General features: G+C 39.9%; 1 protein-coding gene across 6 annotated transcripts in view; it reads left to right on the forward strand.

The window, feature by feature from the left end:
- Positions 1–21,921, forward strand: part of LOC105035945 (uncharacterized) — a 35,256-nt gene extending 13,335 nt beyond the window's left edge. For 2 of the 6 annotated variants that reach the window (XM_029262094.2, XM_010911659.4), the window contains exons 7-16: positions 3,674–3,853; positions 4,047–4,313; positions 11,979–12,200; positions 12,295–12,498; positions 12,589–12,711; positions 12,823–13,137; positions 13,236–13,334; positions 13,414–13,940; positions 14,050–14,082; positions 21,643–21,921. In XM_029262094.2, the coding sequence (XP_029117927.1) occupies positions 3,674–3,853; positions 4,047–4,313; positions 11,979–12,200; positions 12,295–12,498; positions 12,589–12,711; positions 12,823–13,137; positions 13,236–13,334; positions 13,414–13,940; positions 14,050–14,082; position 21,643 (1,971 nt within the window). In that variant the 3' untranslated portion in view covers positions 21,644–21,921. Of the gene's footprint in view, positions 1–3,673; positions 3,854–4,046; positions 4,314–11,978; positions 12,201–12,294; positions 12,499–12,588; positions 12,712–12,822; positions 13,138–13,235; positions 13,335–13,413; positions 13,941–14,049; positions 14,137–21,642 lie in introns of all 6 variants that reach the window. The other 4 variants (XM_010911664.4, XR_830408.4, XM_010911660.4 and 1 more) reach the window with 4 other exon arrangements.
- The last annotated feature ends 1,837 nt before the right edge of the window (positions 21,922–23,758 follow it).

Consider the following 23,758-nt stretch of genomic DNA (forward strand, 5'->3'; position numbering starts at 1 on the left):
TTGGATGCCGGAAAAGATGGCCGTAAGCGGGTCCGTTGAGCGCTCCTTCAAGAACAAGGGTGCTGCGAAGACACAGGCCCTTCTTCTAGCGCCAATCCTGTTGGTGCAAAAATCCGCCTGCGCCGGAGAAGCTGGAGTTGAGGAAGCCGCGGTCGCCGCCGGGACCTGCAAGGGAAGTCTAAACCGGAGGTGGGGTTGCTCCGGCAAGACCCTCCGACGCTCAAGTCAGTTCTCTGCCTCAACAAGAATGGAGTGCTCGAATGGAGAGTTTAGCAGAGTTTTGAGATAAGGCAAAAGAGCTTAAAGAATAACGTATCTGAGTCCCCCCTTTTATAGGCGGGGGAGGCAACGGACTGATGGCGACGTTTGTAACTGCCTGGTAGTGGGCCGCCCATGGTCAGGGGAATTGATTGCGAAAGATAATGGAGCAGACACGTGGCCATCATCATGGCCCGCCACATAGGGCCTGTTGCAGGTAGTGGAGCGGCGTCCGTTACTGCTAGTTGTCAGCGAGTAGTGGGATCGTGCAGCACCTGCCGCAGGGAGCGGAGCAGCATCATAGCTGTTGACACAGCCTGTCAGAGAGTAGTGGGATCGTGCAGCACCTGCCGCAGGGAGCGGTGGAGCCGCGTGGAATCCGCTACAGGAAGTGGAACAGGGTCATGGCAGTTATTGTTATCTGCCAAGGGACACGGATCTGTTGATCAAGGCTCGGCAGTGGTTGGAGTTCGGCCTTTGTAGGAGTCCGGGAGGAGTCCCCCTTTCGGTTGAGGTCGTGGGTGGAGTCCGGCTCCAGCAGCTGATACTGAGGTCGGAGACTGAGGACGGAGCTTGGCTCCCATATGGATCCGGACGGAGCCACCCTGCTGTCGATGGCAGAGCCCGGCTCCCGTAGGAGTCCGGGCGGAGCCGTTCTGCTGTTGATGGAGGAGCCCGGCTCCCGTAGGAGTCCGGGCGGAGCCGTTCTGCTGTTGAAGGAGGAGCCCGGCTCCCGTAGGAGTCCGGGCGGAGCCGTTCTGCTGTCGATTTCGGCTGCGGGTAATTTATACCCAACAGGATTGAATCAGTCCCGGCTCTGTATTATTTATTAATTTAGATGGTTGCCAGTTATTGGAATGTTGATTTTGGACATATTCAAGAAAAGAGAGTTTAGGCTTCTTGGGAAAGGGACAGGAGATGAAAAATCAGTTTAGGTGTAGCCGCAATGACAGAGTATGGTCTCAAATATATGAAGGGACCGTTCACCAAATCAGACAAAATTTGGCATGTCTGGCTATTAATTAGTCGTCTAGCTACTGAAATAGAATAGTTACATGCTATTGTTCCCAATTAATTCATGAGTTCTTATATTCATGAATTATAGTGTCGTTTGTGGCTGATTGGAATTGACTTGCATCTTTCATGTAAGTGCCGTACTATGTGCTAGTACATGCATGCCTATGGACAAGTATATGCCAAGCACTCGCAAGGCACATACCAAGCTAGTACCAGGCTGGCATGACAATGCCTATGGCATGTAAATCTTGCTTATATCTAGCAATGCTTTAACTTAAGTTTATGAAGCCAAAGGCATGAAGCATCAAAAATTGAGGTGCAAGTCTTATTAATATTACTTTATAGTTTAGAAATGTAAAAAAAAATTTGTGAAATATAAACCATGTAAAGGATGCAGGTATCAATTTTGTAGTTGAGTGTGAAAGTTGTGATGGACTAGAAATTCACATGCCAACTGTACACTCAATTCTATTGGTTAGAGCTGACATATCTTGTATACCTTAGTTTAGAATTTAAATCTACCCACATCATGTAATAATATACATGACATATGTTTCTTCTGGTCTATTTGGTTGCGTAAATAATCAAAGTCTAATGTGTAGTCCTCCTACATAAGCCATTTGATATTATGCATTTGTCATGAATCCTTACCGATAAGCCTCAAGTTGTTATTCGAGGCCTTGCCTTGATCTTAGAGCAATGCACACCTCAGGTCATCTTAAAAAAAAAAGAAATGTATTTTTTTTGGGTGAAGTTATGGTTTTCAAGACTAGCTGGTGATGATTAATTCTGATGCTTAAGAGAGATGATAGATGAGTGGAATTTGCATGGCAGATCTTTAAATATTGTATGAAAATAAAGACGATAATCCCTTGCTATCATGAGATTGGGAAGTGTTCTGCTGAATCTTTAAACTACTTAATGTGGGGACAGCATTTACATGATTAGGACTGCAAATAGATTGGATGTGGTGCTTCTAATCCCTACACCCAAGCGGGAGGCCACCCACCCTCCCAAAATAAAGTCTATAGAAGTTCTTGGATCAGAAATCATGATAAGTTTTAGGGTCTGTTCTTTTGTGGGTAAAAAATTTACTTGGGAATCTCTATTTTTCTAGGTAAATATTTTCCAAGCAACATTTAGATAGGAAAATAATTTATCCATGGCTTTTTTACGCATGGGAAAGTGGCTTTGAAATCTGTTACTCATGTTTTTTTGAATTACTACTTTCCTGGGTAAGTTGCTAAAATTTATCCATATTTTCCATAATACCCTTTATGTTTTTTAGGTTTGGAGAAAGTGGATAATTTATTGGGCATTGAATGATGGAGGCATTGAAAATGAGGATGGGGCATTTTAAGAATAAAATTAAATACCTACTTTACTGGATGATGGGACCACCCTCTAGGTGGGTAAGATTGTTCTCCTATTTCATGGGTAATTGCTATCCATAGAAAGCAATTTATCCATCTTGATAAGCGTGAGAACATGCATAAGTTGGTCAATGGGAAAGTTGACCAACTTTTCTATGATATTTATCCACGAAAGAATGGGCCCTTAACGTAAAGTGGATATGGACACTAAGCAACCTAATTCAAATGCAAACTGATCATAACCTATACAAAAGTATAACATTACATTTTACACAACTCTTCTAGAATTTAAGAGCAAATTTTGCTCTTAATTGTTGTTTCATAATATATCATCAAAATTTGTTTTTAGCTGTAGTTTACATGTTCTTGTCAATCAAATCTTATGCTGAAATGTTGTTGATAATATCTAGTTGTTGTTCAATTATACACCTTGTTAATGGTATGTGGTTGGATAATTTTTTGACCTCATAGAACCTGAAAAATTCAGTGGATCAATAAAATAAATCTTTAACCTGCTTTGGTCCTACTTGAATGAAAATATATTTGGTTGGATTCAACTTTTTGACCTGATTCAAACATGAATTAGTATTGGGGTGTGCCAAACACCTATCCAATAAGACCTGCTTGCAGTCCTACTATAACATACTGTTATTTCACACGTAAAATGTGCACATACTATGTGAAGATTTGGCGTTTTCACATTTATTACATAACTCAAGCAACCAGTTTTTGATCGATAAAAATCAGGTACATAATATTCAATCATACAGGAAAGAGAACTTCCTAATAGAAATTTCATCATTTTTTTTCAAAAAAAGTTGGATTGAACTAAGCTGTTTATTTCAGTTTTTGTCGACAGCAAAGGTGGTAAAACAATATGCCATCAATTTTTTTGAAAGACTGTCTTTAGTTTGGATAAGTTTCAGTTCTTGTTAAATTATTTCAATAGAATATTTTTTCATGTTCATGCAATTTTGAATAACACTGTTTTTGACATCAGATCCTAACAGTTATCTGCCTTTCAGCATAGGGTTGCACAGGAAACTATTCTTTACAAGGATGAACAATTGAGAGAGGCCCAAACTTGGATTGCTCGAATTCAAGAAATGGATGCTTTGCAGTCCACAACCAACCAGTCGTTACAAGCTGAGCTACGAGAACGTACTGAGCATTTTAACCAATGTTGGCTTGGTTTTCAACAACAGGTTGCTTTATCATGTACTTATTGTGACATTTTTTTCCTTTTTTATGTGCTACAATAATATATTAATGAATAGATAAGCTGCATTAAGTTTGTCAATCTTTATTTTTATGATTTCATTTGTGATATAATTGGAACTCTGCAGATTCACTGTTAAGTCTTGATTTTGATACTCCTGTTTGATAAATTGATGCTAGTTTGTGGAAATGGAGCGGCATCATCTGCAAGCGATACAGCAGCTCCAGCTAGAGTTAGCTGATGCAAGGGAACGAAGTGGAATATATAAAGATAATTCACAAGTGCCTCATGAGAGCTCAAAGGGTTTATCTTCATATGCACAAAGCAAGGGAAACCAGATTAATGCGACTGATGGTGGCACATTAAATGGAAACATGGGGTTCTTATCTAATGGACATTTGGATGGCAGTCCATCTTTTGTTTCAGCTTCCAATGCATCTATAAAGGTAGTATAAAGGTTAAATATTTTAAAGCTATACTTTTATGTCAGTCAAATATTCAAATATTTTCTTTCCAAGTTACAGTTGCTAGTAATATTGTTTTAGTTAGTTTTGTGTAAAAGCTGAAGATGCAACTATTATGGCTTGTTCTCTAGTTTGTTAATGTTTAGTCCAATTATTTGCTCTATCATGCCCCAAGTAATTTGTTTTGCATATACGTGGAATTCTTCTCATACCGCGTGAGAAGAAAATCTGCATATGTGCGGGCATTATCCTGCCCCAATAAGATCTTATGACTAAAATTCATAGGAAAAAACTCTTGCAATTATGGTGCATTAGGTAGTTAAGGAATCATTCATTTTCTACTATGAGAGCCTTTTATTGTTAATATCAACTGTCCATATTCCTCTATGTACGTTTATGTACAATGTAAGAATTAATTGTATCCTAACATGCATATGGTTTGTCTGAAAGTTGTTTTAGAAAACATTTATTAGTGCTTGTTAAAGGGCCCATGTACTGTTTTGAGCAATTCTTTCATGTCCTTCATATGGCTTATCCAAACTTTGTTGATAAAGTTAAACAATATCTTCATATTAACTTTAATAGCAAAACCTTCTATATTAGTCATTGTTGCTGCCGATCCCAGCATCGAAGATGTGGGCTACTGTGGACTTGGAAGGCAACAAACAAATTCAGAGAGTTCACTGGATTGGCTCTAGCTGGGCTTTGTGATGCTTAAGTTAAAAAAGATTTTTCGTGGGAGATGAGCAAGAAGAAGGTAGAGAGAATAAGGAGCTTAATAGTAGTTGTAATGATGTCGGTATTAGAGGATTCTTGTATTAGAGGACTTTGTTTTGTTAGCTTTCTTGCGGGGGCTCATGACCTATTTATAGCTGCAATCCTGAATCTTTTGGGAATTGTATCTTGATAGCCTAGAGTTGTGCTGTAACCATCCAGGTTTGTATTATAATATCTGAACATTTGGTATAAGCTGTTGGAGGCTATTATGATAATCTTTATCTCTGATTTGGAGGGAATGCCCTTCTACACATGGTAGAAAAATTGCTTGTCGAGGTGAGAGAATTCAGGTCGGATTGAGGTAGATGTCGAGCTAAAAGAGTGTTTGCTTGAGTTGCGGGCTTCACCTCAGGTGAAATATGACCTCGAAGGTCTTCTGGTCTGCTTGTTCAATTCCCTGGCTTGATTAAGGTAGACTTGGTTCAGCATATGGAATGCCACATCAATTCTGACTTTGACTTATTGGGTCATGTTATGTCATCAGGCTCATTTTCCACCACTTTACTTGCCCTCCCACTTTCGAGTCCGAGCCCTCTTTTTTGGTTCATGCGAAAGGAAATAACTACATTATCGGATTTTATGTTGCTTTGAAGGGACATCAAATTTTCGGTAGGAATATTCCGAAGGGTGAGTTGCCTCGTTCCAATTCCTGAAGGCATTGTTGACCATCTAGAGGAGGATGGATGTGACATGTGTTAGATGGTCCAAGCGGAGAGACGATCGATCGAGCTGATCTGTACTGTTCGTGGCTTTATATAAGGAGAGTAAGCCTCAGCAGTTCCGCCATAGTTGGAGAGCTTCTAAAGGTCTTCATGAACCCACTTGGTCATACTAAGAGTTTCCTCTAGGCTCTTCCTAGTACGATCATTTAGATTGCTGCTAAGTGGTGGTTCCATAACTTCTTTCTCCCTCGTCTTTGAAGGGCTAGACTTCTTCACTAACTCAATTTTTGGTTTGCAAGCTTAATGGTTTCACCATATGAAAGACATCTTAGGCATTGAGTAATTGAGCTTGAGTTGGCCTTGTGTGAGGCCGAGGAGAAGATGGTTGTTGTGGAGGCTAGATTGAGATATGCTAAGAGCAAGTTGGGGTTGCAGAGTATTTGAGAGTTTCGAGCTGCTGTGGCCAAGGAGTTGAAGATTGCCAAGTTCCAAGCTGTCAAGGCCGAGAAGGAAGGCCCTCCGAGTTGTGGAAGAGTATAATAATTTGAGGGAGTATCATGCGGAGCTCGCCTACACTGTGATTGCCACCTTCATTGAGGGTTTCAATGAGTGCAAGGTGTAGGTGGCAACATTTTGCCCCAAGCCTGATCTCAGCTATCTAAGCCTTTTTGTGGGTAGCTTTAGTGATGCTGGGTGGTCTTCAAGCCCCAAGGAGTAGGCCTTTATGTAGATCTTTTTGTGCTTCCGATGCAGCCACTGAGCCGAGTGACCTTGTCATGGGCATCAACCTTGTGGAGCTGGTGCCCGACCAATCTTGACCTTCTTTGTGATGGAGCTTTGTCTAGTCTTTGATGCGTACCATTTTTTTGTTCACTATCTAAATGGTGGACTTCTCATTCCAAAAATTTGAGGTCATCTCATGAGCACTGAGTTCGGTCGGATCAGGCTAGAGTACTTTAAAAGTGAGCTTAAATATATGAGGTCGGTCGAGTAAAACTGAGTGATGAAAAGAAAGCCAAGATAAAACCATAATCACTTTAGAAATAGTTCCAAATGCTTGAGTTCGGCTGAATTAATTTAGAAAACCTATAAAAGTTAATTGAGATAAGATCATAATGCCCTTGGAGATAGGTCGAGACAAGTCCATAATGCTATAATAAGATAAAATGAGCTGCGATAAAGCTAGAATTAGGATTTTCTGTATCATGTCGAATCGGCCGGTATACCCCCGTACTGTACTGGACCGACGGGGAACCGGCATGGTTCGGTCGGTTCAAACAGTATACCAACGGTACCAGGAGGAAAAGAGAGGAAAGTGAGAAAGATAGAGAGAGAGGAGGAGAGGGAGGGAGGCGGGAGCCATTGGAGGCCGACGGTGGCCCGTTGCAGCCGTCGGAGGGCTTTCGAGCCCCATTATCGTCCGATAGGACACTTGAAAGAGTGAGAAAGAGAGAGTGCTCGGTGGGGGGGAGACGTACCGGACGGATAGTGCCTCTGTCGTGAGGTCCTCGGTGGTCGGCTAGCCGACGCCGATGGCCTGAGGGCGGCTGAGCGGGCGGAGCTCCGTGGCTCCGCTCTATTCTTTTTTTTGAAATAGGCGATGGCCTGTTTTTATTTTTTTTGGTTTTAAACTCATGAAGTCGGCAACCCAGTTGCTGACTTCAGGATTTTTTTCTAAAAAAAATCGATCGGCTTCACTTAAAACCCAATTTTTTTAAAAAAATTTCGTGAAATAGGGGGCGTCGTCCCTGTTTCACGCTCATGGTGCCACGCGGGTGGACTGCACCCTCCGACGGCCACGGCGGCCAATCGGAGGCCGTCTGACGGCCCCCGCCGGCTCCTTCCTCTCCCTTTTTTTCTTTCTTCCTCTCTATTTCTCTCTTTTTTTTTCTCCCGATTCGGCTTCGGGTTCCTTCGTCGGTTCGCCTCGATTCGATACGATACAGAACTGTACCATACTGCATTGTCGGTCGGCCAAAACGGCCATCGGTACCGATATGGAAAATCTTGGCTAGAATATTCGTTGAGACAAGATAAAGCTATAAGCACTTTAGAGATATGCCAAAATATGATGATAGGGCCTTTGGTGGTCTCGGATCTCCATTAGGATCTGATCTCTCAGAGCATTGAGAAGAGTTATACCTCTTGAACTCTATAGTAGGCTCCAAGGTTGTATGGCACTTTTATCTTCTTAGCGATGCTTTCTCCTTGGCTTGTCCTTCTTATGGCTTTGGCGATTTTGCCATTCCTTCCTCCTGTTGGTTCATTTTGAGCAACTATTGCCTTCTCAGCATAGATTTATTCGTCGGGGTAAGAGCTCTGCCAAGTCTTTGGGAGGCCTTTTCTCTAGTGAGAAGCTGAAGCATGATCTCTCAGCCCCTTCGTCGGCATGGCTACTACGATGGATTGATCCAGCTTGCATACCTCCAGTGTCTCAGCATTAAACTGGCTGATTAGCTTCGGAAGGACTCATCTTCCCTCGACTTGCTAGCAAATAATTTGCTTGATTCTTCCTCTGTCTTCTATTACTTATGAAGTGGCCGATGAACTAGCTACTGAGCTGGTCGAAGGATTTGATTGATCTTGTTCGAAGGCTTGAGTGCCAAAATTAAGCAGCCTTCCTAAGACTGGCTTGGAAATCTTGACACTACGACGTCACTGGCTCCTTGGAGTAGCATGAGAGCAGGTACCATCGTAATGCTTAAATTGAGGTATCTTCAACCTCTTTGGCAAGATCTCCTTCATGATCTCTTTGGTGAAGGGGGGTGCATTTATCATCTCCATATCGTCTCCTGCTTTGACCTTCCATTGTTGTAGGGCTTTGATCTCATTGCGTATCTCCTCGATCTTGTGATCGAGGTCAGCTTTCCATATGGATACTTTTTCTGCTTAACATGGAGAAGAGTTGCCTGAAGTGGAATTTGTTCTGGATGATCACACCTCCGGTCCCATTTATCCTCTGTGGCATGAAGGATGGATTTAAGGATGGATAGGGAAGGATGGATGAGAGAGAGGATGGATGGATCTTCTGTGTTTGGGAAACATGGAAAGGTAAGGAAATGATCCCCTCTATTTGGTATAGAAGGAATGAAAGGGATGATGGATGATATATGTATAATATTTTTACTAAACTATCCTTTGATAAAAAAGGTATTATAATTATCAATTAAAAACTCTTATTTATACTGAAGTAGGAAAATATATAAATTTATAATCTTCATAATTTATAATTATATAAATATTATAAAATATTTAAATTTAATTAAATTAATGGTTTATACATTAATTATATTTGAATTAATTTATTTATATCCATTAATTATATAAATAACTAATCAATTGATAATTTAATTTAAATAGCTCATTAATTTTATACAAATAGTTAACTAAAAAATAGTCAATATAAATAGAAACATGGAAGGCAATTCTAATTATTTACTTATAATATGGAAATTATGTACTAAAATTAAACTAATTAGTAATAAAGGAGGGACATGGTGGGGCGTGGATTTCTGTCTGGTAAAAGAGTGAATAAGTGTTAGGGTTTTGTCAAAAAATTAACGAGGGATCATTTTATCAATATAAAAACCTACTCACATGCTCCATCTATCCTTGCATCATTCTAATTTAGGAAGATACAAATTTGTGGGCCAGGATGGATAGATAATCCCTCCTTTTCATTCATTCTTCCTAAGAATTTTTGAACCAAATGATGGATGAGGGTCATTCATCCTTCTAACCTCATCCATCCTCCCTCTCATGACCCCAACCAAACACCGGATTCGGGATCATGAGGCGAGGACGGCTACTATCTTGCATCAGGTCGTCTTGGCAGTTTGGCTGGCCAGTAGGTTGTTGCAAGTCTTGCATCACAGTTGTGCGGACTTGCACGGGCAAGCAGATTCAATTGATTGGCATCAACATTTCCCAGGACTGGTTGAGGGGATTGAAATATTGGGGAGCGGTGCAAGAAGCCATTGGACTTCGGTTGGGTGGCTCTTTGATCGTTGTTCCTTCTGAGCTTCATTGCTTTTCTTCCTTCTTTCCTGCAAATGGTGTCAATCTGTTATTGCTGATCCCAAGATCATCTGTGGATCTGCAAGGCAACAAATGAGGTTAGACAGCTTGTCAGATTAGCTCCAACTGAGCTCTTCAATGTTATGTTAGAAAGGATTTTTTGTGGGAGGTGAGGAAGAAGTTGTAGAGAATAAGGTGCTTAATAGTAACTGTAGTAATGCCATTATTAAAGGATTCTAGCATTAGAGGACTTGTTTTGTTACTTGTAGGGCCTCATGGCCTATTTATAGCTGGGACCCAAATCTTTTAGGAATTGTATTTTAATAGGTTGGAGTTGTTCTGTAATCATTTGGGATTGTGTTGTAATTGCTTGAAGATTTGCTGTAAGTGTTGGAGGCTCTTATAGTAATCTTCATCTCCGATTTGATGGAGGAAATGTTTTTCTACATAGGACAGGAAAATCACCAGCTGAGGTGAGAGGACTCAGGTTGGCCTGGGGTAGATGTCGAGCTGGAAGAATGTTTGCTTGAACTGCGGGCTTCACCTCGTGTGACACGTGACCTTGGAGGTCTTCTGGTCTGCTTGTCTGGTTCCTCGACTTGGTTTGGCTATGTGGAATGCCACATCAGTTCTGACTTGGACCAATCAGGTCATGCCACGTCATTAGGCTCATTTTCCACCCAATCAGTGAGCATGCCCTTGAATTTTTCTATGTTGAATTTCTAATGACAGCAGTTCTTTTGTTCTTTATGCTTTATACTTTTCGTGATATTTTGAGTTCTTCTCTTATGTATTATTTAAAAGAAGCCATTAATTAATGATAATATTAGGTGTTAATATATAAAATTTATCTTATTTGTTGTTTTACACACTTCTATTTTCTCTTGCTCTTTGTAAATTGCTGGTGGAAACTTCCTTCACCTCTCATCAAATGAACTCTTTCACCTATTATCTTCTCAGTCTTCTAAGATCTTAGTCTTAGTTGGAAAGCATCATTTGTCTATTGATGCTTTGCCTCGGTGTTTAGATGAAGGGGGAACTATTCAATTGGACGCATTGTTATTGTTAGTAAATTTATGCTTTTGAAAAATCAACTCTTACTTGATCTTCTTGTGTTATTGATTTCGTAGATATGATGAAAGTCTAGTAATAAGACCTCAAGAAACAAAGTTTAGTAAGAGTGTTGCATTGTTGACATAATTACCTTGGAAATGAAACCATTTCCAGTCACTGAATTCTAAATGCCATATCATTTTCATATTCGGACCATTGAATTGATATCTGCTGATTTAATTTGTTTTTGGTTTCTTTTTTGATTGACTATGTGACGTTGTGACTAAGATTCTTCGGCACCTTGTTTTTAAGCTACATTTCTAGGCCTAACGTACTGTGGCGATCTTTTTATGTAGTGTCTTGAGGCCCTTAGCCCATTGATTGCCAATAATTTTGTTAGCAACATTGGTTGGTTATTTGATAGTTCTAAATAACTGATAAATTCTGGTAAAACAAGATGAAAGATGATTGGATGCACAGAAACTGTCTACATTGTGATTGTAGAGTACTTAATTGTTGGCGTGAAAAGCAAAGATGCTGATAAGTTTGATGCTGTAGTTTCCTCATTCGACTAAATCAAGTCATGGCCTGTTATCGTCTGTGGGTTAAGTTTGAAAGAGGGGTCATCGGGTCATCCATGCTTTAGTGAATATTTTATTTCTAATTTCGTTGCTGAAGCTGATGGTAGATGAGATAATAAATGGGACCGCATTAGTCATGCTCTTAGTATTAATATATCATGCAGAATAGGGGATTGGGCACTCTTTGTTAAATTATCATTTTCTCCCATGGTGTAACCGTCTTATATTTAAAGATTATTTGAAAGTTTGAAATATATATTAAATTCTAGTTATCTATATTGGTAGAGTATTCATAATCTCAAAATATTGCCTATACGGTCATATATGCATGTCCACTGCTTGTTGTACCCCTGATTTATGATGCTCATGACTATAGTTGTTTGATAAGACAACCAAATTACAGAGTCAGTTTTTTTGTATCATGGTCATGTTAGAAAGTTCTTATTAGTTATATAATGTTTTGAGATGTGTGTTGCCTGATGTCAGTTTAGGTCTTATCAACTTGTAATGTAATCAATTTTTTTTTCCTGAGAATCTTTATTTCTTTTCTTTTTCAGAGTGAACATGCTCCTGGTGTTCCAATTGTTCCATCTTCCATAATTGGGATGGGTTCCTTTCTTCCTCCTGGCCAGATGGCTGCTTTGCATCCCTACGTGATGCATCCGCAAGGTGTTTCACAATCTGTATCATCAACCAACTCACCCATTCCTCAACCTCAAATGGGCCATTTTCAGCCACTATCTACAATTCCAGCTCACCAGCAGTGGCAAAATCAACAGGTATCAATATCATAAAATTAATAAGATCATATAGTCATAACAAAATGGGTATTTTCTTTTTAAAATAAATTCTTTTTTCTTGGTTCTCCGATAGGCAGTACCTGATATCTCACAAATACCTAATCAGAACAAATATCAACCATCTCAAACAGAGCAGAATCTTTTAAGATCAGATGCTAATTATAGGTTTGAGCTCGCTGGTGAAAGGCAGGAGGTCCATCCAGACCATCTTCACAACCACGTCAGCCAACAGCAGAGATCTAGTCCTGTAATAAGCGGATCAAGTGAAGAAGTTCAGGTGACAAACGAGAACATTTTTCGTTACGCATGTATTACTTTAGTCATACAAGAGGTAAATGTTATATTTGTGCTAAATCTCTAATATCAGGTGCTCAAGTTGAACGGCAAATCATACCCCATGTCCCAAGAACCACAGGACACCTTGAATGCAAACTCTCAGTTTAGTTCTGCATTAGAATTTGAACCACCAGAGCAGATAAGTGAGCTTAAGGTTTGTTCAGTTATTCTAAATGCTATAAATTGAAAGCATGAAATCTGTCTACTCATTTCTCATGTTCTGTTTTTAGAAGGCTTAGTGATCCTCCATCTTTCAATTTTTCAGGTACAGGATAAGAAGACAGTTGCTGCAGTCAACCAATCACAGGAACCAGTTTTGACAGCAGGACAACTACGGTTGGCTTCTAGTGTGATTGAGTCTGTTGCTCCAAACAACTCTTTAAGCTCCAATACTGCAGGAGAATGCAATGAGAATGAAATGAGTTTTCCTGAAGTTTCTGTATCAGCTGTACGAACACAAAGTTCAATGATACCTGGGAAATTTGTGGAGCCCACTCTTTTAGATGAAAGGTCTCTTTTGGCATCTATTGTGCGTGCTATTCCAGCTGGATCTGATGGTCGAATCAGGATCAGCACAACTGTGAGTACCTCTGTTTAGTTTAGCAGTTGCTATCTCAGTGGTCAATCATGGATGCTCTTTTGTTGTCTTTATTAATTGGCAGTGCATGTTACATTCAGCTACCAAATAGGCTGGCAAAAATGCTTGCGCCTCTTCACTGGCATGATTACAAGAAACACTATGGCAAGCTTGATGACTTTGTGGCTCATCATCCAGAAGTATGTTTTCCTCTGTCATTTGAACTGTCCCGTAATTTTGTGTTGTCTTATGGATGGCATGCTCACTATGCAATTTCAGTTATTTGTCATTGAAGGGGACTATATTCACCTTCGTGAAGGAGCTCAAGAAATTATATCAGCTACTACAGCTGTTGCGAAAGTTGCTGCTGCTGCTGCATCTTCTGTGCCTTACTCATCATTGTTGCCTTCAGTAGCTGTTACTCCTGTTGCACAGAACAACCGCCAAAAAAAGTTACTGTCAGTTGATCCAAAAATAGCAAACAGTGTGTCATTCATGGAAGGTGCTGCCCTGACAAACCTTGGAGATTCATATGACAAGCATTCGGAGATTTCAAAAGTGCATGATCAACAATCAAATGGTGTCAGCTTTAACATCATCCAAGGGCTCTCAGATGTTAGAATTTCAGGCAAGTCAAAAAATCTCCAAGAACTCAATGGTTTGTCATCTGAAATGAGATCCAGTCATTCATCCATACACATCACAGTTGGAAATGGAACAAATCTTGATGGAACAAGTTTGTCCTCTACACAAAATAAAGGACTCAGTAATGGTAGACATGGTTTTGGAGGGAAACAGCACGGAAGGTAGCGATCCGTTTTCCTGGCACCATAATGCCATCTGTCTCTGTTTAAATTTATTGCAAGTCTTTGTTCTATTTCTGTCTAGGAGGCTAACGACACATCTCTTTTCTAGGTCTTCTAGTGCTGGCCTGATTTCCAGAAGATAGTAAGTGCCAAGTACCGTGAGTTGTTCGACACATGTTTTTTCTTTTAAAAAAACGTATGCTCATTATAGCACATATTACTCTTAATTCTCTTTTTCGTTTTCTAGATGCTTATCATTAATCTTTGTTAAGTTCCATGTTGGATGTTGCGAAGACCTAAAATAAGATTAGGATGGTATGAGACAACCAACTATACATCTGCCAAATATTTCTAAATGTGGAGCATGTTTTGGCTTTGGGATTAGGAACATTTGGTGATTTTTGGCTGAAATAACAAAATAGAAAATTTGTCTTTAGATATAAGATAAAAGTACTTAACATGCAGGTATTAATGAAATAGTTAAAAAATATACACTGAAATGCAGCCATAACTCAATTGGTATTATTAGGTGTGGCCATTTTTCTTGACCCATTGGGTATCCGAACCAACCCGAATGGGGCGGGTTTTGCTTGACCTGATTAAAATTCGTGGCGGGTATGAGTTTAAGAAAAAAAAATCAAAACGGGTTCAGGTCGGGTATGGATAATTGTGTGCCCCGCTCTGAATCTAATTTGATTAAATCCTTATGTATAAAGCCCAACACAAAACCCTTGCCATTGTATGCCTTCCCTATTCGGTTGCTAAGACCCAAAATCCTAGCCATCGTAAGCTTCCCTGTTCGGCTGCTCTGACCTCCCATCCGATTAAGCTTCTTCGGCCGCTTCAAATCTCCCGCTCGATTGAGACTCTTGAAAATGGAAAAAACAGAGGAAAGACGTAGACAAGTGATGGTAGGGTCGTGGGCAGAGCGAAGGCAAGCGGTGGGCATGCAGACGCAAGTGGTGGCAGCAACCTTCACAACTCCCACAACTAGATGGTGGAGGAGAGGGCTCCGACATGCGACAAAACCCTAGCCATCGTCTAAGCTTCCCTATTTGATCGCCAGAGAAAATTAAAAGGTAAGGCTTCTTCCCACATAGATTGATCATTTTCTTTTTTTTTTCGCTTTTCTTTTTCATTTCATTCTCTTTTTAGGAAATCTATGAGGAAGGAGAGCACCCTATGAGATCAGAGGAGTTTTGGTTTCTTAGATTCTAGTTTGGGGATTTTTGATTGGAAGATCGGAGTGGTTTCTTTCGGTGGGTTTGGGGGTTTTGATCAGAACTTGGAAGCAGGTTTACCCGACCTAATCCAGATCCTCTATTTTACCCAACCTGACTGGATCCGAGATGGTTATGGGGTGGCTACAGGTTTGGGTGTTTTTCTAGCTGGGTGGGTATGGATATTGGTCAACTTGACCAATACCCGACCTATTACCACCCCTAGGTATTATAGCAACCTGGGCAAATGATAATTGTCACAATCTATACTTAAGGATGTTGAGGAACAAATTTATCTAGTTTTTATCAATACAATTCCAAAATGTTTTGTAACATTGCCAATGTTTTGATTCAAATGATAATTTAAATGATGAACCTTATCATGCTTAGACTGCGTAAATTTCGCTTGACCTATTTTCATATTGGTTTCTAATCTAGGTGTCGTCATATACATATTTTAGTCCAAACTATCTAGTTTACGTGAGCTATTTTACCTAGTAGATGCTCATGGATGAATCTCCATGGAAGAATCAGACCAATATTTTAGTCCAACCCATGTTATTCGTGTATCTGCCATGGACTGGTTTGTTTTGGTCCACCAAGTAGTCTTTAAAAAGGTGTTGTTTGAGGCTTAACTCACATTATGTAGTTACAGTGACATATTGTCTTATAATAAGCAAGGGTTATAACCAAGGTTGGTGGAACCAAACTGGCAGGCATGCCAACCGGTAATCAGTGCGGTATGGTACTGGTACATACCATACCGAACCATGATGTAATTGAACCACAGGGAGGGAGAGGCCCTGAGAAGGAGGGGGAGAGGAAGAGAGCTTCAGCAGCATTGGGAGAGTTGGTGGGGCTTTAAATAGTGTTGGGAAAGTTGGAGAGAGAGGGAGGGAGCTTCGAATGGTATCAGGAGAGATAGAGGGGGGAGAGGAGGGGGAGTTGGTTGGGAGGGAATGGTGTTAGAAGAATTGGAGGATCTTTGTCTTCGAACCTTCATTTTGGAGTTGAGGGTTTTGGAGCTATAGAGTGATGAACTATCTCGACATTATAATCCATGTTGATAATCGACCAGTCTGGTTCGGTATGCTTTGAACTAGCCAGTTCAACCAACATTAGTTATAACAATATGAGTTAAATAAAGTGGTTTCATGAGGCGCACATTTTGTCTCAAATTAAGCGTTCTATGTAAGGCATATACTTTAGGCTTTGATTATTAAAACTAAGGGCTTGTTTGGTTAGTAAGGTCCAAAATCTTATGGGATTCATGGCCCAACCACCAAAAAGACAATTATAGGCTGGATTAGACCTATTTTACATATCCAAGATCATTTTTTGAGTGGGCTAGCCCGAATCTCATTGGGAGAAAGAAATGATTTGAATAGGTACATATTGAACTAGCCAGTTCAACCAACACTAGTTATAACAATATGAGTTAAATAAAGTAGTTTCATGAGGCGCACATTTTGTCTCAAATTGAGCTTTCTACATAAGGCATATACTTTAGGCTTTGATTATTAAAACTAAAGACTTGTTTGGTTGGTTGGGCCCAAAATCTTATGGGATTCATGGCCCAACCACCAAAAAGACAATTATAGGCTGGATTAGACCTATTTTACATATCCAAGATCACTTTTTGAGTGGGCTAGCCCAAATCTCATTGGGAGAAAAAATGATCTAAATAGGTAATATTTTTCTCCCTATGGGATTTGGGCTAGCCCACTTGAAAAGTGGTTCTAGATAGCTGTAAAATAGTTCTAGTCCAGCCTATAAATTTGTGTTTTTGGTAGTTGAGCTACGAATCCCATAAGATTTTGGACCCAGCCATCCAAACAGACCCTAATAAAAGGGAAGATTCATCTTGATGTTTATATTTTAATATGTGGTGTATACATGGTTGGTCATATTGTTTAATTTGGAGCATACTAAACCGAACCAATGGGGACACAGGATGATTTGCCATGTTGGCGTGATAAATAGGCCAAACCCAATTAAAAAAGTCCCTTGGTTAGCCTATTTCATTAAATTTTGAACCCAATCCCTCTGGTTAGCTTGTTGATTAAATAGGCCATGCCCCAACCTCCCTCCCCTTTCTTTGTGCATCCTTCAAAACCCTCCCTATCTGTCATCATTGCCTCATTGTAGATCCCCTAGCCCCTTAGATTCCTCTGGTCTCTCTCCTCCCCACCTTCTCCTTCCTCTCCACCATGCGGCCCTCTAAAATTCTTTGACTCTCTCGTCTCCACTTGCCACCACAGCCGCCCTCCTCATTCTGGCCTCTCTCCTGCTTCCTGTCTGTCCTTGTCTATGGCAATCGGATGTGGCAGACCGACCAGTGCAGGTAGGTCAGTGGACTCGTGCCTCTAGGCATCTCCCATCACATCGATCCATGCCTTCGGGTGCGTCCCCCCCCACCCCCCTCTTCTTCCTCTCCCCCCTCTCCCTCTCCTTTTTCTCCGGCCTCTCATTCTTCCTCTTGGTGGTTCCTGTATGCTACAGTTTGATATAGCATGGACTGATACTATACTATACCAGTCTCCAGCTGGCATGCCTATCGGTATTGGTTCTGCTGTCCTTCGGTGTATCGATTAAAATTATAAATCTGAATATGGCAATCCTTGTTTTATGTTGACCATTATGCCCAAATCTTCATCAATTCTCTTAATATCCAATCACAAACTTTGTTCATTTTCATGAAATATCTAACCCTTTCTTAAAGATTCATGAAGCATCTGCTTTGCCTCATTAACAGTCAGGATACAGAGTTATAGAGATACCTCTATACATACGTGCATGTACTCACACACACACAGAGATACTCGGCTAGAGTACCACTGGTAGAGAGAGAGAGAGATTTGTTTTTGAAAATGCCACTGGTAAAATATGAGCCCAAGTCCATTGGTGCAGTTACTGAAGGTAGTGTTCTAAGTTGATAACTGAGAGAAACAAAGATGACAAGAATGCCACTGAGAAGATTTTAATCCAAGTAGTAATTAGTATAGTTGCAGTTTGCATGATAGCGTGAGCCACCTGGCTGGGTTGATAATTTTCTATTCTTTGTGGTCCACATCAACTAAAATGCATGAAAATGAATGAGTGCTTTAGAGGTTTGTTTTGATCCTTTTAATGGCTCATTTTTTTTCTAGGTTTGTTTTAATCTTATCCTTATCCAGTTCTTTTTCTTCTTTCTTTGCTTCTCTTCCCTTATTCTTTTCATTTCTTTTCTGTTTTCTTCTTCAACAATTCTTTTCTGCCCATTTTTTTTCCTAAACGAGTGCTGTAATTCGCCTTGTCTCTAAGTTTAAGCTTTAGTGAATTTGTTATATTTAGCCACCAACATTGTTTGTGCAGTAAGAGTAACATTAAACAAATGAAAGTGCGAAAAAGAAAAAGAAAACAAAGTATGAAGTACTTCTTAGCTCATCCTCATTTAGAGACTCAAATCACATAGACTTCTCTATTCATCTAGAATGATTAAACCCAGTGTCTTGGACCAAACTGATTTGTAGATGGTCATGAGTTTGTGGTCAGATGGCTGTTCAACCATGAGTTTACCAAGATTAGAGGTAAATAGTGATGCATTTTAAAACATCTCTGTCTCCATGTCCCATTTCCTTGTCTGTATTTTAGAGTTGTTGGGCTTCTTTTAGCCCCATCTATAGAGGCCATCTCCTTCACCATATCCTCCAATGCTTGATCACCATCTTCATCATCATAGAGCCACCTGCTTCTCCAATGCCTCCAACATATTGCAATGTATTATCGAGCTGTGCCTTTCAACATGTCCATGTTCCTAGACTGCCTTAAACTTGAGGCCTATCGCATCACTCCCTTTATCACCTTTGATAAGAGCCTCATCAACATTATTTTCCTTCCCTATGGCCTTCAAGTCAAGAGCTCTCCTGCACATCCCTCTGTATCTTAGCTTTTGGAGCCTTCTACTATTATTCTTCTCATTTGCTGCCTTGATAACAATCTCTCCCTTGATTGTGCATTGGTCAATGCGCCAGCCAAAGGAAAAAAACTATTTTGAAAAGTTGTGGTTGGATTGACTAAACTGAAAGCAAGCTTGGGACTAGAGCATGTTAAGGATTATTGAGGTCTTTTTTTTTTATATATATTTTTTCCTTTCTTTAAGCAGCATAAACAAAGACATGACCCCAATGACAATAAATATCTAAGTGAAATTTGAAAAAAAAAAAAAATCTATGGTTAGTTTTGACTAGTTTTGTTGAGACTGATTGAAATCGTGGATCCTGAGCGAAACTCAAAACTAACCTGAGTCTCAGTTTGATCCAGGGGTTCAGGACAAGGTCTGACTCAGTCTTTCTCAGCTATTGTGGATTAGATCAATGAGAAACTAGGTCCTGGGATGGCTATGGGACTCTAGTCAATATGGACCAGCTGTCCTCATTGTTTATAGTTGGTATGGATCTGGATGGACTGAGATATGATCAGGATGGATGATACTGATGTCCTGACATTTTGGCAGGGCATAGTGTCATAGTGATTCACTGTGATGCCATTTTTTTACTTCTTATTTTTTAAATTTGTTTCTCCTGTTTGTTATTTTTAATGGTTGTTCAGATGCTTTTTAGGATTTATTTGTGTCATAGTTTAGGACAGGAGATGTGATCGAGGGATTAGGTTTTGTGATTTGGCCTCAAATCACAGGTTGAAGGCTCAATGAAAGATCCTGTGCTGGTACATCATTTAAATACAAGACACAACATAATAAGAGAAGGGAGAAAGAGAGAAGAATGGGAGAGAGAACTCAGTTCGTGACCACTATAAATCCAGTATTGGTGCTTGCCTGTAGTGGTATCATAAACCGAATTGTGGGCTCAAAAACCTTTCCTAATCTTAAGTTATAACAAACACCAAAAACCTCCTTAACATTCATTAAAAACAACAAACAACAAAGAAAAATGGAAACGAAAAAAAAATTGGTATCCTGGTGAATCACCGGGATTATAAGCTGCCTCAAATGTTGGAATGATATTGTTGTGACCATTGTTGTACTGATACTGTCTCCAGAACCAGAACTTAAATCCTTGGTTTTGCCAAAACCAATTTATATTGGCTGAATCTTCTAACTTTGTACAACATAATTCTGCAAAAGCTATGATAGCAAGAATTTAAGTCTTGATGGCATGGGGAATATGGGCTGGTGGCTGGCATAGCCAAGACCTTTACCTTTTTATGCTGAAACCAAAAAAATGAATTAAAAAACTCATTTTAATTAAAATATTAGAAAGTATTTAATGATTGTGCACCAACTTGTGTTGGATGCTAGTGTTGGTTTGACAATGTGTGCCATCCTGCATTAACCACCACAGTGTGGCACGTGCAAGCGTGCAAAATTTAACAAAGGGTATGTTGGGTTGTTTGGAATACATTGTAAAGGAAAAAAAGTATTAAGTTCTCCAAGGAGAAGGAAAAATTGAGTCAATTTTGGGGGGAAAAAAAATTCATCTCTATATTGTTTTTGTTTTTCCATCATCCAAACAGCTGCGAGACTGAAGTCTTCTAAAGCCTTTATTAAATAGCCAAACGTCCCCTAAATGTCAGTTCTTGTACATTCTTGCACAGCAATAAAGAAATTGAGAAAAATTGTTGGTAGATGCATGTTGATTTGGACTGACATTATTGTAATAAATTTTTACAGTTGATATTTATTCATGAAAGAGGTCAACTAGAACTTAGAATAATTTGTAACATGAACTTTGCTTGTGAATCTGGGACGTCTGCTTGAGGTTGATAATAGTGAAAAATGTAGGTTGACTTCAGATTTTTTAAGCTGTAGTGCAATCGAAACTTCCATTGGCTTCATTATTCATCTTTATAGTCTATGTTAATTGCAACTAATTATCCATTTTGCATCATGCATGCTCTTATCTTGTGAAAACCTAGTAAATAGTTTCTACCAATGGATCTTGCCCTGTTCTCTACATTTCAAAAATCTGTGTTTGCTATACCTAATAACAAAGCAGATGGGGCTGCAAATCAGTGAATTGTATTTGATTTTAGCTTGAGAACTGTGCACATGTTAATAGTCCTGTTTGCACCATAACTCTTACTGTTCCTTTGGTTCTACTGATGTCTAGTATGGGCATGATTAGGATAATTTAGGACTTTGGTCTGTAAGGGAAACATAACTGAGATGGTAATCATGTGCTACAAATATCATTTTAAGTTTTCTGAGAATATATTATCCATATAGAAGGGTCAGAACAGACTTGGGTCTGGAAGTGTGCTTGTTATCATTGAGGATGTTGCCTTCATAGGAATTAGCAGTGGAAAACAAACCATAAACACAAATCTTTTGGGTTGCAGTTACCCTTAACAGTTATGTCACCTCTTTGTATTGGAGGTCATTTCTATGTGGAAGTCATAATTATGGGACACTGCTTCCTATAAGTTGTGCGTGCTTTATTCTTCATTTTTTTGAGCCTGACATCAGCTATTTATCTTGGCAGAGAATTTGATAGATGTGAAGTACTACTGGCCTGAAGAAAAGTCTGAAACATTGCATTTTTCTGGATGCCCAGAGGTTGAATTCTTGCTGACCACTTTTTTTGAATTTTCTTATTGGATCTCGTGCCTTCTATTCTGTTTGGAATTTTTTGCTTAGTTTGTCAATCTGTACTTGAATCTGTGTTAACAATGGAAGGTAGGAAAAATGGAAGAGATTTTTGCAACCGCGCAATATTTTCTGCATTCGGTTTAATCTATTGGATGAGGTTAAAAAGGATTTAGTATGGTTGTTGCCTGGTTTGTTGTGACCAGATCTGTTAATTAAATGCCTGAAATTGTAGGTTGGCCCGTTTTTTTCTGAAATTTGCTAGAGCACAACTGTTACATGACAAAAAGCTTTATGGTTTCATGTCGCATTGACATGAGTGTTGCCATTCGCAGGGTGATATATCCATTTTTTATTCAGAAACACACTAAATAATTGGTATTCTCTTTCATCATTCTTGTATTATTTTCACTAAATAGATCTGCATGTGTTGCGGGTATCATTAAACAATAATTGTGGCCATCAGGCTTGATATGCAGGCCTGAGTTGGATGCACAGATTCAGTGATGCTTTACAGAGTGTCTTTGCTTGATTACCAGCTAACTAAAACGATAGATAGACTTCCATGTTGGCAAGGTTATTGTCAGCCAGTTCAGATGTTTGGTTGCTTTTGAGCCAGCACTGTAACAGAGAAGGGAGCTTTGGGAGATTTGCTTGGTTGAATGCCTTTGTTGATTAAGAATAACAGAGGATGATGTCATGGTTCTATGATTTGGGATGCAATAATGCCCAATCTAATATATATATATATATATATATATGTATAATGGATGAGAAGCTTCCATCTGCCACATATCCTTAGAAAATAAATAAGAGGCCGCCATGTGTCGAAAAAAAGAGGAGGCTCGTGAGGGAAGAAAGCCAGCAGACAACACTGAGGCCGCTGGGCAGGGTGGTGACACGGGTCTTCAAGGTGGAGAGGATTGGAGTGTGGTCAGTGATGGTATGGTGAGGGAAGGCATAGCAGAGGAAGCAGGGGTTTGGGCCGTCGAGATGCTTGATCTTAGCCGTGCGGGTGAGGATGTCGTAATGCATGAGGGGGGGGGGGGAGGTGTGGAGGTGGTCAGTGGAGGGGATGGTGGTAGAATCTGTAGACTTTTTGCACATGGATGATTTAGAAGGTGATAACAATGGCATAGTGCGAGTCGAGATTATAGGTGGAGGGTTTGAAGATGAGGGTGAATCTGTAGACTTTTTGCACATGGATGATTTAGAAGGTGATAACAATGGCATAGTGCGAGTCGAGATTATAGGTGGAGGGTTTGAAGATGAGGGTAGGGTTGGGGCTTGGTTGGATGGGCGGGGGCAGGATCTCGCCTAGGCAATGGTGGTTGGGCTACAAATGAAGGAGGGGCAGTGGAACGAGGCAAAGTGGTAGAGAAGGTCGTTGGATGAGGATTGGATGATGATCGTGGGGTGGGGAAGGAGAGGGAGGGTCGGAGAGGGTGTGGGCTAGATTTGGCAATTATATCCGATCTAAACGGGTCGCGATCCGATTTTAATGGGTTGGGTTGGTTAACATGTTGATCGGATTTTGATATGGTCTGGTCCGAATTCGATTAATTTATATTTCGGATCGGATTTGGATAGTGGCCACTCCCGACCCATTATTCGATCTGAATGTGATTCGATTTATGTATATATATTATTTTTTAATCTTATTGTTAAATTGATGTGCATCCCGATCAATTACAGAATAGAAAAATAAGCTTTCAAATTGAAGCTTTTATGTTTTCATATGGCCTTTTGCCCTATGTAGCTTAGTGAAGGGCCAAAGACTGGTTGTATGAAATGTGGGTTTTATGATCTTTAGGCTTGGTTAAGGCCTCAAAGGCTGCTGAGTGGTAGTAGGCTATCATTCAATGCTTTTATTTTCATCTAGAAAATCTCATTTAGGTAGGGTGGATATCCGATCGGATAACCCAATATCTAATTGGATAGGGTATGGGTAAAGAAAGTGTTGACCCATCGAGTCACGGGTCGGATTTAGATCAAAATATTGGGATATTAGG

The sequence above is a fragment of the Elaeis guineensis genome, chromosome 12 (genome assembly GCF_000442705.2).
Source record: "Elaeis guineensis isolate ETL-2024a chromosome 12, EG11, whole genome shotgun sequence".
Lineage (NCBI taxonomy): Eukaryota > Viridiplantae > Streptophyta > Magnoliopsida > Arecales > Arecaceae > Elaeis > Elaeis guineensis.